This window comes from Ranitomeya variabilis, chromosome 3 (assembly GCF_051348905.1).
Source record: "Ranitomeya variabilis isolate aRanVar5 chromosome 3, aRanVar5.hap1, whole genome shotgun sequence".
Classification (NCBI taxonomy): Eukaryota; Metazoa; Chordata; class Amphibia; order Anura; family Dendrobatidae; genus Ranitomeya; species Ranitomeya variabilis.
This window is the reverse complement of record NC_135234.1, coordinates 175,401,786-175,415,551: the sequence shown is the minus strand read 5'-3', so window position 1 is coordinate 175,415,551 and position 13,766 is coordinate 175,401,786. Positions and strand designations below refer to the sequence as shown.

The window sequence follows — 13,766 nt, the reverse complement described above, 5'->3', positions numbered from 1 at the left end:
ATTAGACCCCAAAAGTTGTTGTCCAATTTGTCCTGAGTACGCTGATACCCCATATGTCGGGGGGAACCACTGTTTGGGCGCATGACAGAGCTCGGAAGGGAAGGAGCGCCATTTGGAATGCAGCCTTAAATGGATTGGTCTGCAGGCGTCACGTTGCATTTGCAGAGCCCCTGATGTACCCAAACAGTACAAACCCCCCACAAGTGACCCCATATTGGAAACTAGACCTCCCAAGGAACTTATCTAGATGTGTTGTGAGAACTTTGAACCCCCAAGTGTTTCACTACAGTTTATAATGCAGAGCCGTGAAAATAAAACATCTTTTTTTTCCCACAAAAATGATTTTTAGCCCCCCAAATTTTTATTTTCCTAAGGATAACAAGAGAACTTGGACCCCAGAAGTTGTTGTTCAATTTGTCCCGAGTACGCTGATAACACATATGTTGGGGTAAACCCCTTTTTGGGCGCACGGGAGAGCTCGGAAGGGAAGGAGCACTGTTTTACTTTTTCAACGCAGAATTGGCTGGAATTGAGATTGGACGCCATGTCGCGCTTGGAGAGCCCCTGATGTGCCTGGACAGTGGAAACCCCCCAATTCTACCTGAAACCCTAACCCAAACACACCCCTAACCCTAATCCCAACGGTAACCCTAACCACACCCCTAGCCCTGACACACCCATAATTCTAATCCCAACCCTAATCCAAACGTAAATGTAATCCAAACCCTAACCCTAACTTTAGCCCCAACCCTAACTTTAGCCCCAACCCTAACTTTACCTCCAACCCTAACCCTAACCCTACCCCTAACCCTAACCCTAAACGTGACTGAAATACGTGGCACTGAAATACGTGGCACTGAAACACGTGGCACTGAAATACGTGGCACTGAAATACGTGGCACTGAAATACGTGGCACTGAAATACGTGGCACTGAAATACGTGATACGTGGCACTGAAATACGTGGCACTGAAACACGTGGCACTGAAATACGTGGCACTGAAATACGTGGCACTGAAATACGTGGCACTGAAATACGTGGCACTGAAATACGTGGCACTGAAATATGTGATATGTGGCACTTAAATACGTGGCACTGAAATACGTGGCACTGAAATACGTGGCACTGAAATACGTGGCACTGAAATACGTGGCACTGAAATACGTGATACGTGGCACTGAAATACGTGGCACTGAAACACGTGGCACTGAAATACGTGATACGTGGCACTGAAATACATGGCACTGAAATACGTGGCACTGAAATACGTGGCACTGAAATACGTGGCACTATGACTGTCAGAAAATGTTCATTAAACGGTTAGGGGTGAGGTTAGGGGTAGAGTTAGGGTTAGGGTTTGGATCTCTATCACCTTGATGGTGGTGGGTGGCTTTTCAGTGTGTTTTCTGTTTTTTTCGATAAAAATGCATGCGTTTTTAACGCAAACAAACGCATGTGCTTAAAAACGCAAGAAAATACTGCAGGTTGTATTTCTGAAAATGAACGCATGCAGAAAAAAACCGCATGCGTTTGAAAACGCGACCAAACGCGTACAAAAAAAACGCATGCGTTTTCAATGTTAAATATAGGGAAAAAACGCATGCGTTTTTTTGTGCAAAAAACGCTGCAGACAAAAACGCAAGTGTGAAACCAGCGACGCTTTTTATAGCAAAAAAGTTTTTGCGTCTCCACATTTTGAGACCTATAATTTTTCCACATTTGCTCCACAGAGTCATGTGAGGTCTTGTTTTTTGCGGGACGAGTTGACGTTTTTATTGGTAACATTTTCGGACACGTGACCGTTTTTGATCGCTTTTTATTCCGATTTTTGTGAGGCAGAATGACCAAAAACCTGCTATTCATGAATTTCTTTTGGGAGAGGCGTTTATACCGTTCCGCGTTTGGTAAAATTGATAAAGCAGTTTTATTCTTCGGGTCAGTACGATTACAGCGATATCTCATTTATATCATTTTTTTATGTTTTGGCGCTTTTATACGATAAAAACTATTTTATAGAAAAAATAATTATTTTGGTATCGCTTTATTCTCAGGACTATAACTTTTTTATTTTTTTGCTGATGATGCTGTATGGCGGCTTGTTTTTTGCGGGACAAGATGACGTTTTCAGCGGTACCATGGATATTTATATCAGTCTTTTTGATCGCGTGTTATTCCACTTTTTGTTCGGCGGTATGGTAATAAAGCGTTGTTTTTTGCCTCGTTTTTTTTTTTTTTTCTTACGGTGTTTACTGAAGGGGTTAACTAGTGTGGCAGTTTTATAGGTTGGGTCGTTACGGACGTGGCGATACTAAATATGTGTACTTTTATTGTTTGTTTTTTTAATTTAGATAAAGAAATGTATTTATGGGAATAATATTTTTTTTTTTTTTTCATTATTTTGGAATATTTTTTTTTATTTTTTTTTACACATTTGGAAATTTTTTTTTTTACTTTTTTACTTTGCCCCAGGGGGGGACAATACAGATCGGTGATCTGCCAGTTTGCATAGCACTCTGACAGATCACCGATCTGCGAGAAGTGCAGGCTGCTTCACAGTGCCCGCTCTGAGCAGGCGTCTGTGAAGCCACCTCCCTCCCTGCAGGACCCGGATCCGCGGCCATCTTGGATCCGGGTCTGGAGCAGGCAGGGAGGGAGGTAAGACCCTCGCAGCAACGCGATCACATCGCGTTGCTGCGGGGGGCTCAGGGAAGCCCGCAGGGAGCCCTCTCCCTGCGCGATGCTTCCCTGCATCGCCGGCACATCGCGATCATGTTTGATCGCGGTGTGCCGGGGGTTAATGTGCCGGGGGCGGTCCGTGACCGCTCCTGGCACATAGTGCCGGATGTCAGCTGCGATATGCAGCCGACACCCGGCCGCGATCGGCCGCGCTCCCCCCGTGAGCGCGGCCGATCGGCTATGACGTACTATCCCGTCGGCGGTCATACGGGCCCACCCCACCTCGACGGGATAGTACGTCAAATGTCGGGAAGGGGTTAAATAACACAGAGTTTTTAGTAACACTGTTTTTTGATCAAAAAATAGCACAAAAGCCATCCCACCTCGTCAAGGTAACTCTGATCGGGACAGTCCTACACTGTCTAATATTAAAACCTTACCATGTGTCAATGTTGACCTCAGTGTGAATAAGGGCAGATAAAAGGACTGGGCCCAACCAGTGAAACACTAGACTGTGGAAGCCTTATATATAATCTGAAAGCTCAGAAACAGTATTACTAAAAACTCTGTGTTATTTAAATGCACTTTTGCTTTTAGTAATATCAGAGTTTTTGCTAACTTTTTTTCTCTTGTGGGTTTCAGTGCAAACTGCAGCCTGGGTGAGCAGAAACAATACATACAATTGGACTCATGAGCTTTCTCTCACTTTAGCTCTCATAAACAGCCTTCTACAGCACTTGGCATTCTCTGGCAGTCCCATAAACAATGAAAGGAGCGGAGTTCGAGCGTGTACACCTCTGTTCCATTCAAGAAGGGGCTGCAGAACCTCATTCTTGGGTTTTAAAGCCGTCCTGATCTCATGACCGCTGGGTTCCCAAATGCTGAACCACCAGCAGTCAGCACTTTATCCCTTATGTTATAGATAGGGATAACTTGTGATTTGGAGAATAAATCTTTAATTTGGCATGTTAAAGTGGCCTTTGTTCTGCAACTGACACCCTCACTAATCTCTGATGTTATAGTCCTATCGCTTTTGGGTATCTCTACAATGCTTCAGTTGCATTTTTTACTGTGCTATGATACACTGACATACATCTTTCTTTGACTGCCATGAAGGAAAGCTATGATAATGTGATAGTGTAATAGAGTGCAGGTGTTGAGTATGTCACCACGGAACAGACAGACCAACTGTTGAGGGAGTTTATTAACAGGGATAAGATTCTCCTCGCAGGGACGAAACAGTGGGATATAAACTAATAATATAACCATGCAAATATATGGAAAGTAGTATAGGTTCCTGGACAGTCAAACAGTATAACAGTAGTAAATGGAATTTCTTGAGAAAGCACTTATCAGTCTGATGAGGACTTGCTTGTAGGGTCATCTTCTCCAACGTAGGCGCCAAGAAACAGCGGCACTTGTAGACTCTGAAGTCTCTCCTCTATCTCCTGGGAACTGGAAACTCTAGGGTTAAATGTTTGCAGTCTCTTCTCAGAGTGAAACTGGAAACAGGAAGTAGAACAGCCACACTGCTGCATGAGTCTCTGTATGTTAAGCTGACAGTCTCTCTGCAGTAGCAATGCTACACACACTGAGCTGTTTACTTTTCACACTCAGGGGTCTCGGCTTGTCACTGCGGTCACCCACCAGGGCTGCGCGCTCAGGTCACTGTCTCTGCACTGTCAGGGGGAAAGTCTCCTCTGATCATGGAGGCTTCCGAGTCCACACCCTCACATCCAGCCTTCACTATGGCTCGTATCTCAGCCTCAGTGCCCTCACGGGGAGCACTCTCTCTTGGGGAGCGCGGCACTGCAGCCTGCTTTCTCTCTGGCACGCTGTCCCCTCTCTCTGGCACTCTCTGCTTTTGCGCCCTCCGCCTGCCCACTCTTTTGGACCACCGCCCCTTCCACTTCCTCTCTGCCCCCAGCAGTCACATCGTCTCCTCTGTCCAGGGCAGAAAGTCCTCCCCCAACAACCCAGCTGTCTGGCTAAGTGGTTCCAGGTAAGGAGCAGGGAAAGCAACCTCCTTTGGGCTCTTCTTCCTCTTCACCCCCTTACAATAAAATACAGTTGTTGTCGCAGGATCAGGAAGCATGTCGGCCAGAAGTGTGCCTAATAGACACCTATTGGCATAGCGTTAATTGAGCTTGGGTTAGATTTCCTGCAGAGGGTTAGGATTGCTGCTGAAAAATAATATTTGATAGCCGCTCTTTTTCTTGAGTTGAAACCCCCTAATTTTAGAGGGCTATCCTAGTTATATAAACCCCCACCAATCAGTGTGATTAGAAAATATCCTACTAAAATGCATACATTACAGAGGAGATCTTTTAAAAACAACAAGTAGGACTAGTAGGATTAAATTAACTACGAGTAAAAGTTTCCCAAGGTTAAAGCTGTATCTACACTGCAAGATAATCGTGAACGAGTATTGCTTATTGAGTGAAATGATCATTTGTGCAGCGAAAAAAAAATCATTGTTCTCAGCAGTGCATCATCCTGTGTACACAAGACTCTCTCTGCCAAAATCAATGGAAGCATTTGTGCACTGAGGGATCTAATACTCAGGGCTGGCATCAGCACCCAGCGTCCCCGGGCATCCTGAGCAGGTGGGGGAGGCACTTGCCATTAGGGACATTGGCACGCTATGTGGGCCCAGTGTCTGTGCCAGTGCCTGCCCCGGCAAGTGCCCCCCTCACCTGCTCAGGGCCCCGCTGTGGCATCTTCTGCATCTTCTGACTGTCACGTTCAGATCAGAGGGCACGATGACATCACGTCTGTGCGCCTTCTGCCTGGACAGTGCAGAGAGCCGGAAGACGCTGAGGAGGAGTCCAGAGCAGAGCAGCGGCCAGCAAAGAGAGGTGGGATTTTTTTTTAATGCTTGGAGCAATATATATGGGGTCCATCATACACTGGAGCATCATATATGGGGCCAATTATACACTGGAGCATCATATATGGGGTCCATTATACACTGAAGCATCATATATGGGCCCATCATACACTGGAGTATTATATGTGTGGCCCATTATACATGGAGCATTATTTGGGCCCATCATAAACTAGAGCATCATATATGGCGCCCATCATATATGGAGCATTACACATGGGGCACATTATACACTGGAGCATCATATATGGGGCCCATTATACACCGAAGCATCATATATAGTTGACATCATACACTGGAGCATCATATATGGGGCCCATTATATATGGTGAATTATATATGGGGCCCATCATACACTGGAGCATCATATATAGGTCCCATCATACACTGGAGCATCATATATGGGTCCATCAAACAATGGAGCATCATATGTGGCCCATTATATATGGAGCAAAAAATGCGGACAATTCTGTATGGAGCATTATTTGGGACCCATTCTGCATGGAACAATATATGGGGCTCATTATACTCTATGGGGCCCATCCTATACTGTAAGGAGCATTATATGGGGTCCATTATATATGGAGCAATATATGAGGCCTATCATATACTGGAGCATTATATGGAGCCTATCATATACTATATTGAACATTATATGGGAGCCATTATGTATGGAGCAATATGTGAGGCTCATTATTCTTTATGGAGCATTATATAGGGCCCATTATACAGTATGGAGCAATATATGGGGCTTATTATACTGTAAGGAGCAATATATGGAGTTCATTGTTTTGTATGGAGCAATATATGTGGCTCATTATACTGTATGGAGCATTATATGCAGTCCATTATTCTGTGTGGAGCAATACTTGTAGCTCAGTATTCTGTATGGAGCATTATATGGGGCCCATTATTCGATATGGAACAATATATGGTGCCCATAATACTGTATGGAGCAATATATGTGGCTCATTATACTGTATGGAGCACTATGTGGTGCCCAAAATACTGAATGGCGCAAGATATGAGGCTAATTATTCTGTACTAGATGGTCGCCCGATTGTAACGCATCGGGTATTCTAGAATATGCATGTCCACGTAGTATATTGCCCAGTGACGTAGTATATTGCCCAGTGACGTAGTATATTGCCCAGTGACGTAGTATATTGCTCAGTGACGTAATATATTGCCAGTGACATAGTATATTGCCCAGTGACGTAGTATATTGGCCAGTTACGTAGTATACAGCCCAGTTACATAGTATATTATATTAACATTAGATGTTTTTATGCAGCCTCAATAGTAAAAACTTGGTCACACAGGGTTAATAGCGGCGGTAACGGAGTGAGTTACCCACGGCATAACACGGTCCATTACCGCTGGCATTAACCCTGTGTGAGCCGTGACTGCGGGGAGTATGGAGCGGGCGCTGGGCAGTGATTGCAGGGGAGTAGGGAGGGACTAATCGGACTGTGCCCGTCGCTGATTGGTCGCGGCAGCCATGACAGGCAGCTGGTGAGACCAATCAGCGAATGAATATCTGTGATGGAAGTTGCCAACAGAAAGACGGAAGTACCCCTTAGACAATTATATATATAGATAGAGCTCTATGTGGTGCCCATAATACTGTATGGAGGACTATACTGTCCGGTTTCTGAGCTAATGTAGAATTCACAATAGATATCACTCATTTAATGAAAGAAGTGAAATCTGGCATTGTACTATACCTATATTTCTATATTTCTCTGCCGTATCTGTGCATCATGAATTGTGGTATTGAGTCGCCCGCCAGGGCCGTGGGGTACCCTGTACCGGGTCCGGAGTTCACAGGGGGATGTCACGGTGGCGACCTGGTCCTTGCCCTGGGTGCCCATGTAAAGGGGAAATTAAATAAAGTTTATGTTCGTGACGCCACTTGTTGCATTCGGTTAGTGGGAACCGATGCTGCTTTAAGGGGTCCTCTGGGGTGATGTTATGGCAGCTAGATGGTACAACTTTTGACAGGTGAAGTATATCCCCAGGGCTCCCAGAGTGTAGATGGAAGATGGTGAATGGTGCAGCAAAGAACAAGGACACAGGTTTGCAGTCTCTTTACCTGATTTACTGAAGACTTCAGGTGGAGTTAAAAGCCTTCCTCTAGCGCGGTGGTGTTGTAGTCCCTTACTGCCTATGGCTTCAGATAAGGTCCTCACAGTTCTTCTCTCTGTCCCCCATATAGGATAGGACAGGACAATACCCGTATGACAGGTGACTCGAGCCTTTTTACAAGGACTCTATCACGCCCCGGGCTCTATGTGTTACTGTGTCTTCAGGTGTGTGTGGCGGACAGGTAACTTGCAATTCAGTTGTCCTGCCGGTCTCTGCTATGTGTCTTAGAGTCCCACAAAAGCCTCGGTGTTCCGGCTAACGGTGATCTGTGCTTCAGAGGGAGATCGTTCATTTGCAGCTTAGTTATTATGGGCCCCAGACTGCATAAAAGAACTATAGACAAGGCTCCTGTCTCTTTCTTTTGGAGAGCAGTAGCAGATTGCTGTAAAATAGACTTTTACTTTTTGCTAACTGAGGAGAAGTCATGGTTGTAACTCATTTGCTTTCAGTGTATTAGGAGACTGCAGACAATGGTGTTCAGTAAATCTATCACACAACTTGCTGTACTCCAGATTTTAGAAATCATCCCAGACTTATGACTTTTGAGGGCCGATACAGAGCATCATTGGATCAGTGAAGTCAATTCACCATTGTGTTTAAACCATCTGATCTATAAAAAGTTAATCACTGTTGCCTTCCAGAGTCGAAAGGTTTAACAGTTCATAAATTTCAAACTAAGCCCAATTTAACCTTTCTGACATCGATTTTGTCTCCTTCTTAGTAGGATTTACATGCATAATTTTATTCAGCTAGAGGCATTGTCTTTTTTTAATTAAAGCTTTGAACACACAGAAGAGCTTGAGAGGGGCTTAAATGTGAGCCATCACAATCCTGTCAAGTTTAGGGCACATTTAGTCTCACAGTCATGTTTTAGGTGCATTGTAAGGTCATTTATGAACCATCCCATTGAAGTAAGTAGGAATGAAAAATCATAACTGAACATTTGAATCTTTCCTGTTTCAAGCGAGAAAACAAACATTTACATGTCCTCCTGTAATAGGTGAAGATACAGTGGGGCAAAAAAGTATTTAGTCAGTCAGCAATAGTGCAAGTTCCACCACTTAAAAAGATGAGAGGCGTCTGTAATTTACATCATAGGTAGACCTCAACTATGGGAGACAAACTGAGAAAAAAAAATCCAGAAAATCACATTGTCTGTTTTTTTATCATTTTATTTGCATATTATGGTGGAAAATAAGTATTTGGTCAGAAACAAACAATCAAGATTTCTGGCTCTCACAGACCTGTAACTTCTTCTTTAAGAGTCTCCTCTTTCCTCCACTCATTACCTGTAGTAATGGCACCTGTTTAAACTTGTTATCAGTATAAAAAGACACCTGTGCACACCCTCAAACAGTCTGACTCCAAACTCCACTATGGTGAAGACCAAAGAGCTGTCAAAGGACACCAGAAACAAAATTGTAGCCCTGCACCAGGCTGGGAAGACTGAATCTGCAATAGCCAACCAGCTTGGAGTGAAGAAATCAACAGTGGGAGCAATAATTAGAAAATGGAAGACATTCAAGACCACTGATAATCTCCCTCTATCTGGGGCTCCACGCAAAATCCCACCCCGTGGGGTCAGAATGATCACAAGAACGGTGAGCAAAAATCCCAGAACCACGCGGGGGGACCTAGTGAATGAACTGCAGAGAGCTGGGACCAATGTAACAAGGCCTACCATAAGTAACACACTACGCCACCATGGACTCAGATCCTGCAGTGCCAGACGTGTCCCACTGCTTAAGCCAGTACATGTCCGGGCCCGTCTGAAGTTTGCTAGAGAGCATTTGGATGATCCAGAGGAGTTTTGGGAGAATGTCCTATGGTCTGATGAAACCAAACTGGAACTGTTTGGTAGAAACACAACTTGTCGTGTTTGGAGGAAAAAGAATACTGAGTTGCATCCATCAAACACCATACCTACTGTAAAGCATGGTGGTGGAAACATCATGCTTTGGGGCTGTTTCTCTGCAAAGGGGCCAGGACGACTGATCCGGGTACATGAAAGAATGAATGGGGCCATGTATCATGAGATTTTGAGTGCAAACCTCTTTCCACCAGCAAGGGCATTGAAGATGAAATGTGGCTGGGTCTTTCAACATGACAATGATCCAAAGCACACCGCCAGGGCAACGAAGGAGTGGCTTCGTAAGAAGCATTTCAAGGTCCTGGAGTGGCCTAGCCAGTCTCCAGATCTCAACCCTATAGAAAACCTTTGGAGGGAGTTGAAAGTCCGTGTTGCCAAGCGAAAAGCCAAAAACATCACTGCTCTAGAGGAGATCTGCATGGAGGAATGGGCCAACATACCAACAACAGTGTGTGGCAACCTTGTGAAGACTTACAGAAAACGTTTGACCTCTGTCATTGCCAACAAAGGATATTTTACAAAATATTGAGATGAAATTTTGTTTCTGACCAAATACTTATTTTCCACCATAATATGCAAATAAAATGATAAAAAAACAGACAATGTGATTTTCTGGATTTTTTTGTCTCAGTTTGTCTCCCATAGTTGAGGTCTACCTATGATGTAAATTACAGACGCCTCTCATCTTTTTAAGTGGTGGAACTTGCACTATTGCTGACTGACTAAATACTTTTTTGCCCCACTGTATGTGACGTGGGCAATGTAAAGGTGGCTCGAAAAGAAGGGGAGAGAGAATGGGAAAGGTTCAAGAAAGGACGGGACAAAGGAAGAAAGGGAGGAATGTGTTAAGTGATAGGATATAGGGTGAAGGTGGAAGGAAATAAGAAAGGAAGGGTAAGAGAAAAAGAAAAAGTGGGGAAGGGAGACTACAGGAAATGAATGGAAAAAAGGAGATAGACTGTGTGCAAAGGAAGAAAATGGAGTAAAGGAAAAAAGAAGAAAGGAAGAGGTTGTGAGGAGAGAAAGTGATAGAGTAAGAAAAGAAAAGACGAAAAGGAAATAGAGAGAGAAGGAGAGAAAAGGAAGAAAGAAAATGAATTATAGAGAGATGAAAGGGAAATTAGGGATGGAAGAGAAGAAAATGAAATAAGTGAGCTGGAAAGCAGGAAGGATGGAAGAAAGGAAGATACAAATAAAAAGCAAGTGATAAAGTAAGAAAATAGAAAAGGAAGGAAGAGGGGTGGAGGGGGGAGGGATAAATAAAGAGGGACAAACAAGAGAAAAAGGGAGGAAAGGAAGGTAGAATGTGAAATGATAAAACAGCAGATGGATGGGAAAAGGAGAGACAATAGGAAAGGAAAGAGTTTTTTTGTACTGTAAAATCCTACTCTCAGTTTGTGTTGCACAATGGCGAATCAGTGACCTAATCCTGGTGCTTGTAATACACGAGATCCCTGGAGTATGTTAATCTTCATTTTCTATTTTAGATGAATAATATGTTGAATATATTGATTTTAATGTGTCCTATTTTTCTCTGTGTTAGGTATGGTGACATGGTGCCCAAGACTATAGCTGGAAAAATCTTTGGATCTATCTGCTCACTGAGTGGCGTCCTTGTGATTGCACTGCCAGTCCCTGTCATCGTTTCAAATTTCAGCCGAATTTACCACCAGAATCAGCGGACTGACAAGAGGCGAGCACAAAAGGTCGGTAATCCATAAGTCACTCCTTAAACAAATCTGGGAAAGTGGAGCTGTTTATGTCTGTACGTTCATTGAGCCTGTGATTTATTCGGAATGTCATCTTTACCTGCGCAGGCTATAGTAACTGAGAACTATAAATTCCCTGATTTTTCCAAACACAACCCACAGTCTTGTAGTAAAAAAAAAGGTTCACAGACAACTGGGACCATTATATATGTAGGATTATGATTATAAAGCTGGCCAGTGGCCACCCAATATATCAAGCACCAGGAGATCCCAGCTTATTGACATGTTCAATGCCATCTACTTGCTTAGCTTTTTGCCTCACAGATGGCTTACAACAGCAGATTATTATATTATTCCGAGATTTTTTTGTACATATGAAGACTGAAACTGTTCAATTCAGAACTGAAAAAGTTTCCCAGTCTGATGACCTTCGCTGCCTTCTGTATTGTGTTGAATGGCGGGAAGAAATTGGTGGGAATAGTATGAGTCCATGAACCCATGTGTGGCTTTAACATTTCAACTAGTAATTGTGGTAATTGTTTAATGGTGCATGAAATGTTTTCTCGGCTTTTAATATGGCCGATAGTAGAATCTAAGACCTCGATGAACTGCGCAGAATATGTAGACTACATCATTGCTGATCACAACTGATGGATACTTTCAACAGTAACAATCATTAAATAAGAAGGGTCATGTCGAACGTTGCAGTCCCATTACGCACTTTCGGGATGAAGCTTTAACATTCTATGTGCAGTTTAGCAGGATCGCATCTAATGTAGACTTGTACTTAGTTGAGATGCTTCATTACGACTGCTACCTTGCATTATTGCCATGGTCATCTGTCCCTTAATGTATTTTTTGCACTAAGGATGGTTTCAGGTATCACACATATTTTTTTATTATTTTTCTATGGCCGTTTTGCAGCATTTTTTTTAATCTTTTTTTTCTTTGCTGCTTTTTTTTGAGGTTTTTGCACATTTTTTTCTTTGTTATTTTTTGGGGCCCTGTATATTTGTTTCCAAGTACAATACGTTATAGATTCGGCATTCATTTATTTATTTTATCCATAGTTTTAGCTATAGATAAAAAATGTATGCTAATAAAAAAAGAAAGCAAAAGGTTTATAAAACACCTGAAAATCATGTCGTTTTCTACAAGCTTAAAAAAAAACATAAAAAACTACCATATATTTGAAGGAAGCATAATACGGTAATATGGAACAGAAAATGAGTGTTGAGGATTGCTAAGCTTCGTTGCCCTTTTTCTGCCCTCAGCTCATTGCCAGTCAGCTTTTGAGCTAAAGGCCTAAGTCATCAAAGGCTGGATGACTGAACGCTAGGGATATTTGGAAGACTTTCCTAAAATGGAAAATTTGACTTAATGTCTTTTTATTTCTCTTTTGGTCTGTGGAATTAAATATTACTGAGTCTGTCAACACAAAATGATTGTTCAATCCAAGCATAGGTGCATCCTTGGCTTGGCCAAACAGTTCAATGCTTGTCTTCCTACTTGTTTTCAGTGTAGCTCCCTTTCTGTATAGATAAAGCTGTCAATCATGGAAGAAGGGGAAGATACAAGATTAGGAGGGAAGGTGCAATGAAGTGCTTGACCATGACAAGGGTGCACATAGAACCTGCGCTAGGTTTGATCTGTCATTTTATGACTTCGGTTACTCAGAACAAGTCTTGGTAGGACTAAGTGATCAGCCATATCTGTGTATGAGGTTTTTTTTTTTTTTTAGAAATAGTATAAGTTTAACATACTTGCACTGGATCTGTTAAACAAGCAGCTGTTGAACCGCTTATGCTCTAGTTCAGCCGATTCCTGCAGATGGAGTAAGCTCCGTGTATCTGTATGGAGCTAAATCATATCTGGCATTCAAGATCAAAACTGAAGAATGATGATTAAAGCTCTGGGTGAATAGTTCGCTCTGACACTGGCATACCCTTCCATGTAAAACAGTCACAAATAGTATTAACCAGCCAACAGCTGAAGGAAACTAATCTGCCAGAGTCCTCCATAAATCCGCTTTGCAGTGCAACTGATACATAATGTGACCTTAAAGTTAAAGTCAAATTCTCAGTCGCAAGTATTACAACATACGGTATCTCAGAACATGGTGTGCGAATATAAAGAATAATTAAAACCTGGCACTTCTAGTCAGTGACTGCAGCTAATGAAGGAGGGATCCATCAGAATAGTGACAGCACAAGAGACGCTATGCTAGTACCAAGTTAGCACCATTTATAAAGGCATTTTTAGTGTTTTTTTACAGCAGGTGTGGCACATGTATATATAGTCTATCAGTGCAATGGTTACACAGTGCTTATACCAGGTGAGCATCTACCATAGAATTAGCCCCACTAATAGACTCTTTATAGTGGGAAGACAGACCTGGTTGGTTCCACATTGTATTACTATCATCTAGTGAGGGGAGGAAGTCCATATTTTGGTGTTTAGTCCATATAATAGTGTC

At 42.8% G+C, this 13,766-nt stretch overlaps 1 protein-coding gene across 2 annotated transcripts in view; it reads left to right on the top strand.

Annotated features, from left to right (window-relative positions):
* Positions 1-13,766, top strand: part of KCND3 (potassium voltage-gated channel subfamily D member 3) — a 702,096-nt gene that overhangs the window by 525,671 nt on the left and 162,659 nt on the right. For both annotated transcript variants that reach the window (XM_077294902.1, XM_077294901.1), the window contains exon 3: positions 11,125-11,287. In XM_077294902.1, coding sequence (XP_077151017.1) covers positions 11,125-11,287 — 163 coding nt within the window. The remainder of the gene's footprint in view (positions 1-11,124; positions 11,288-13,766) is intronic.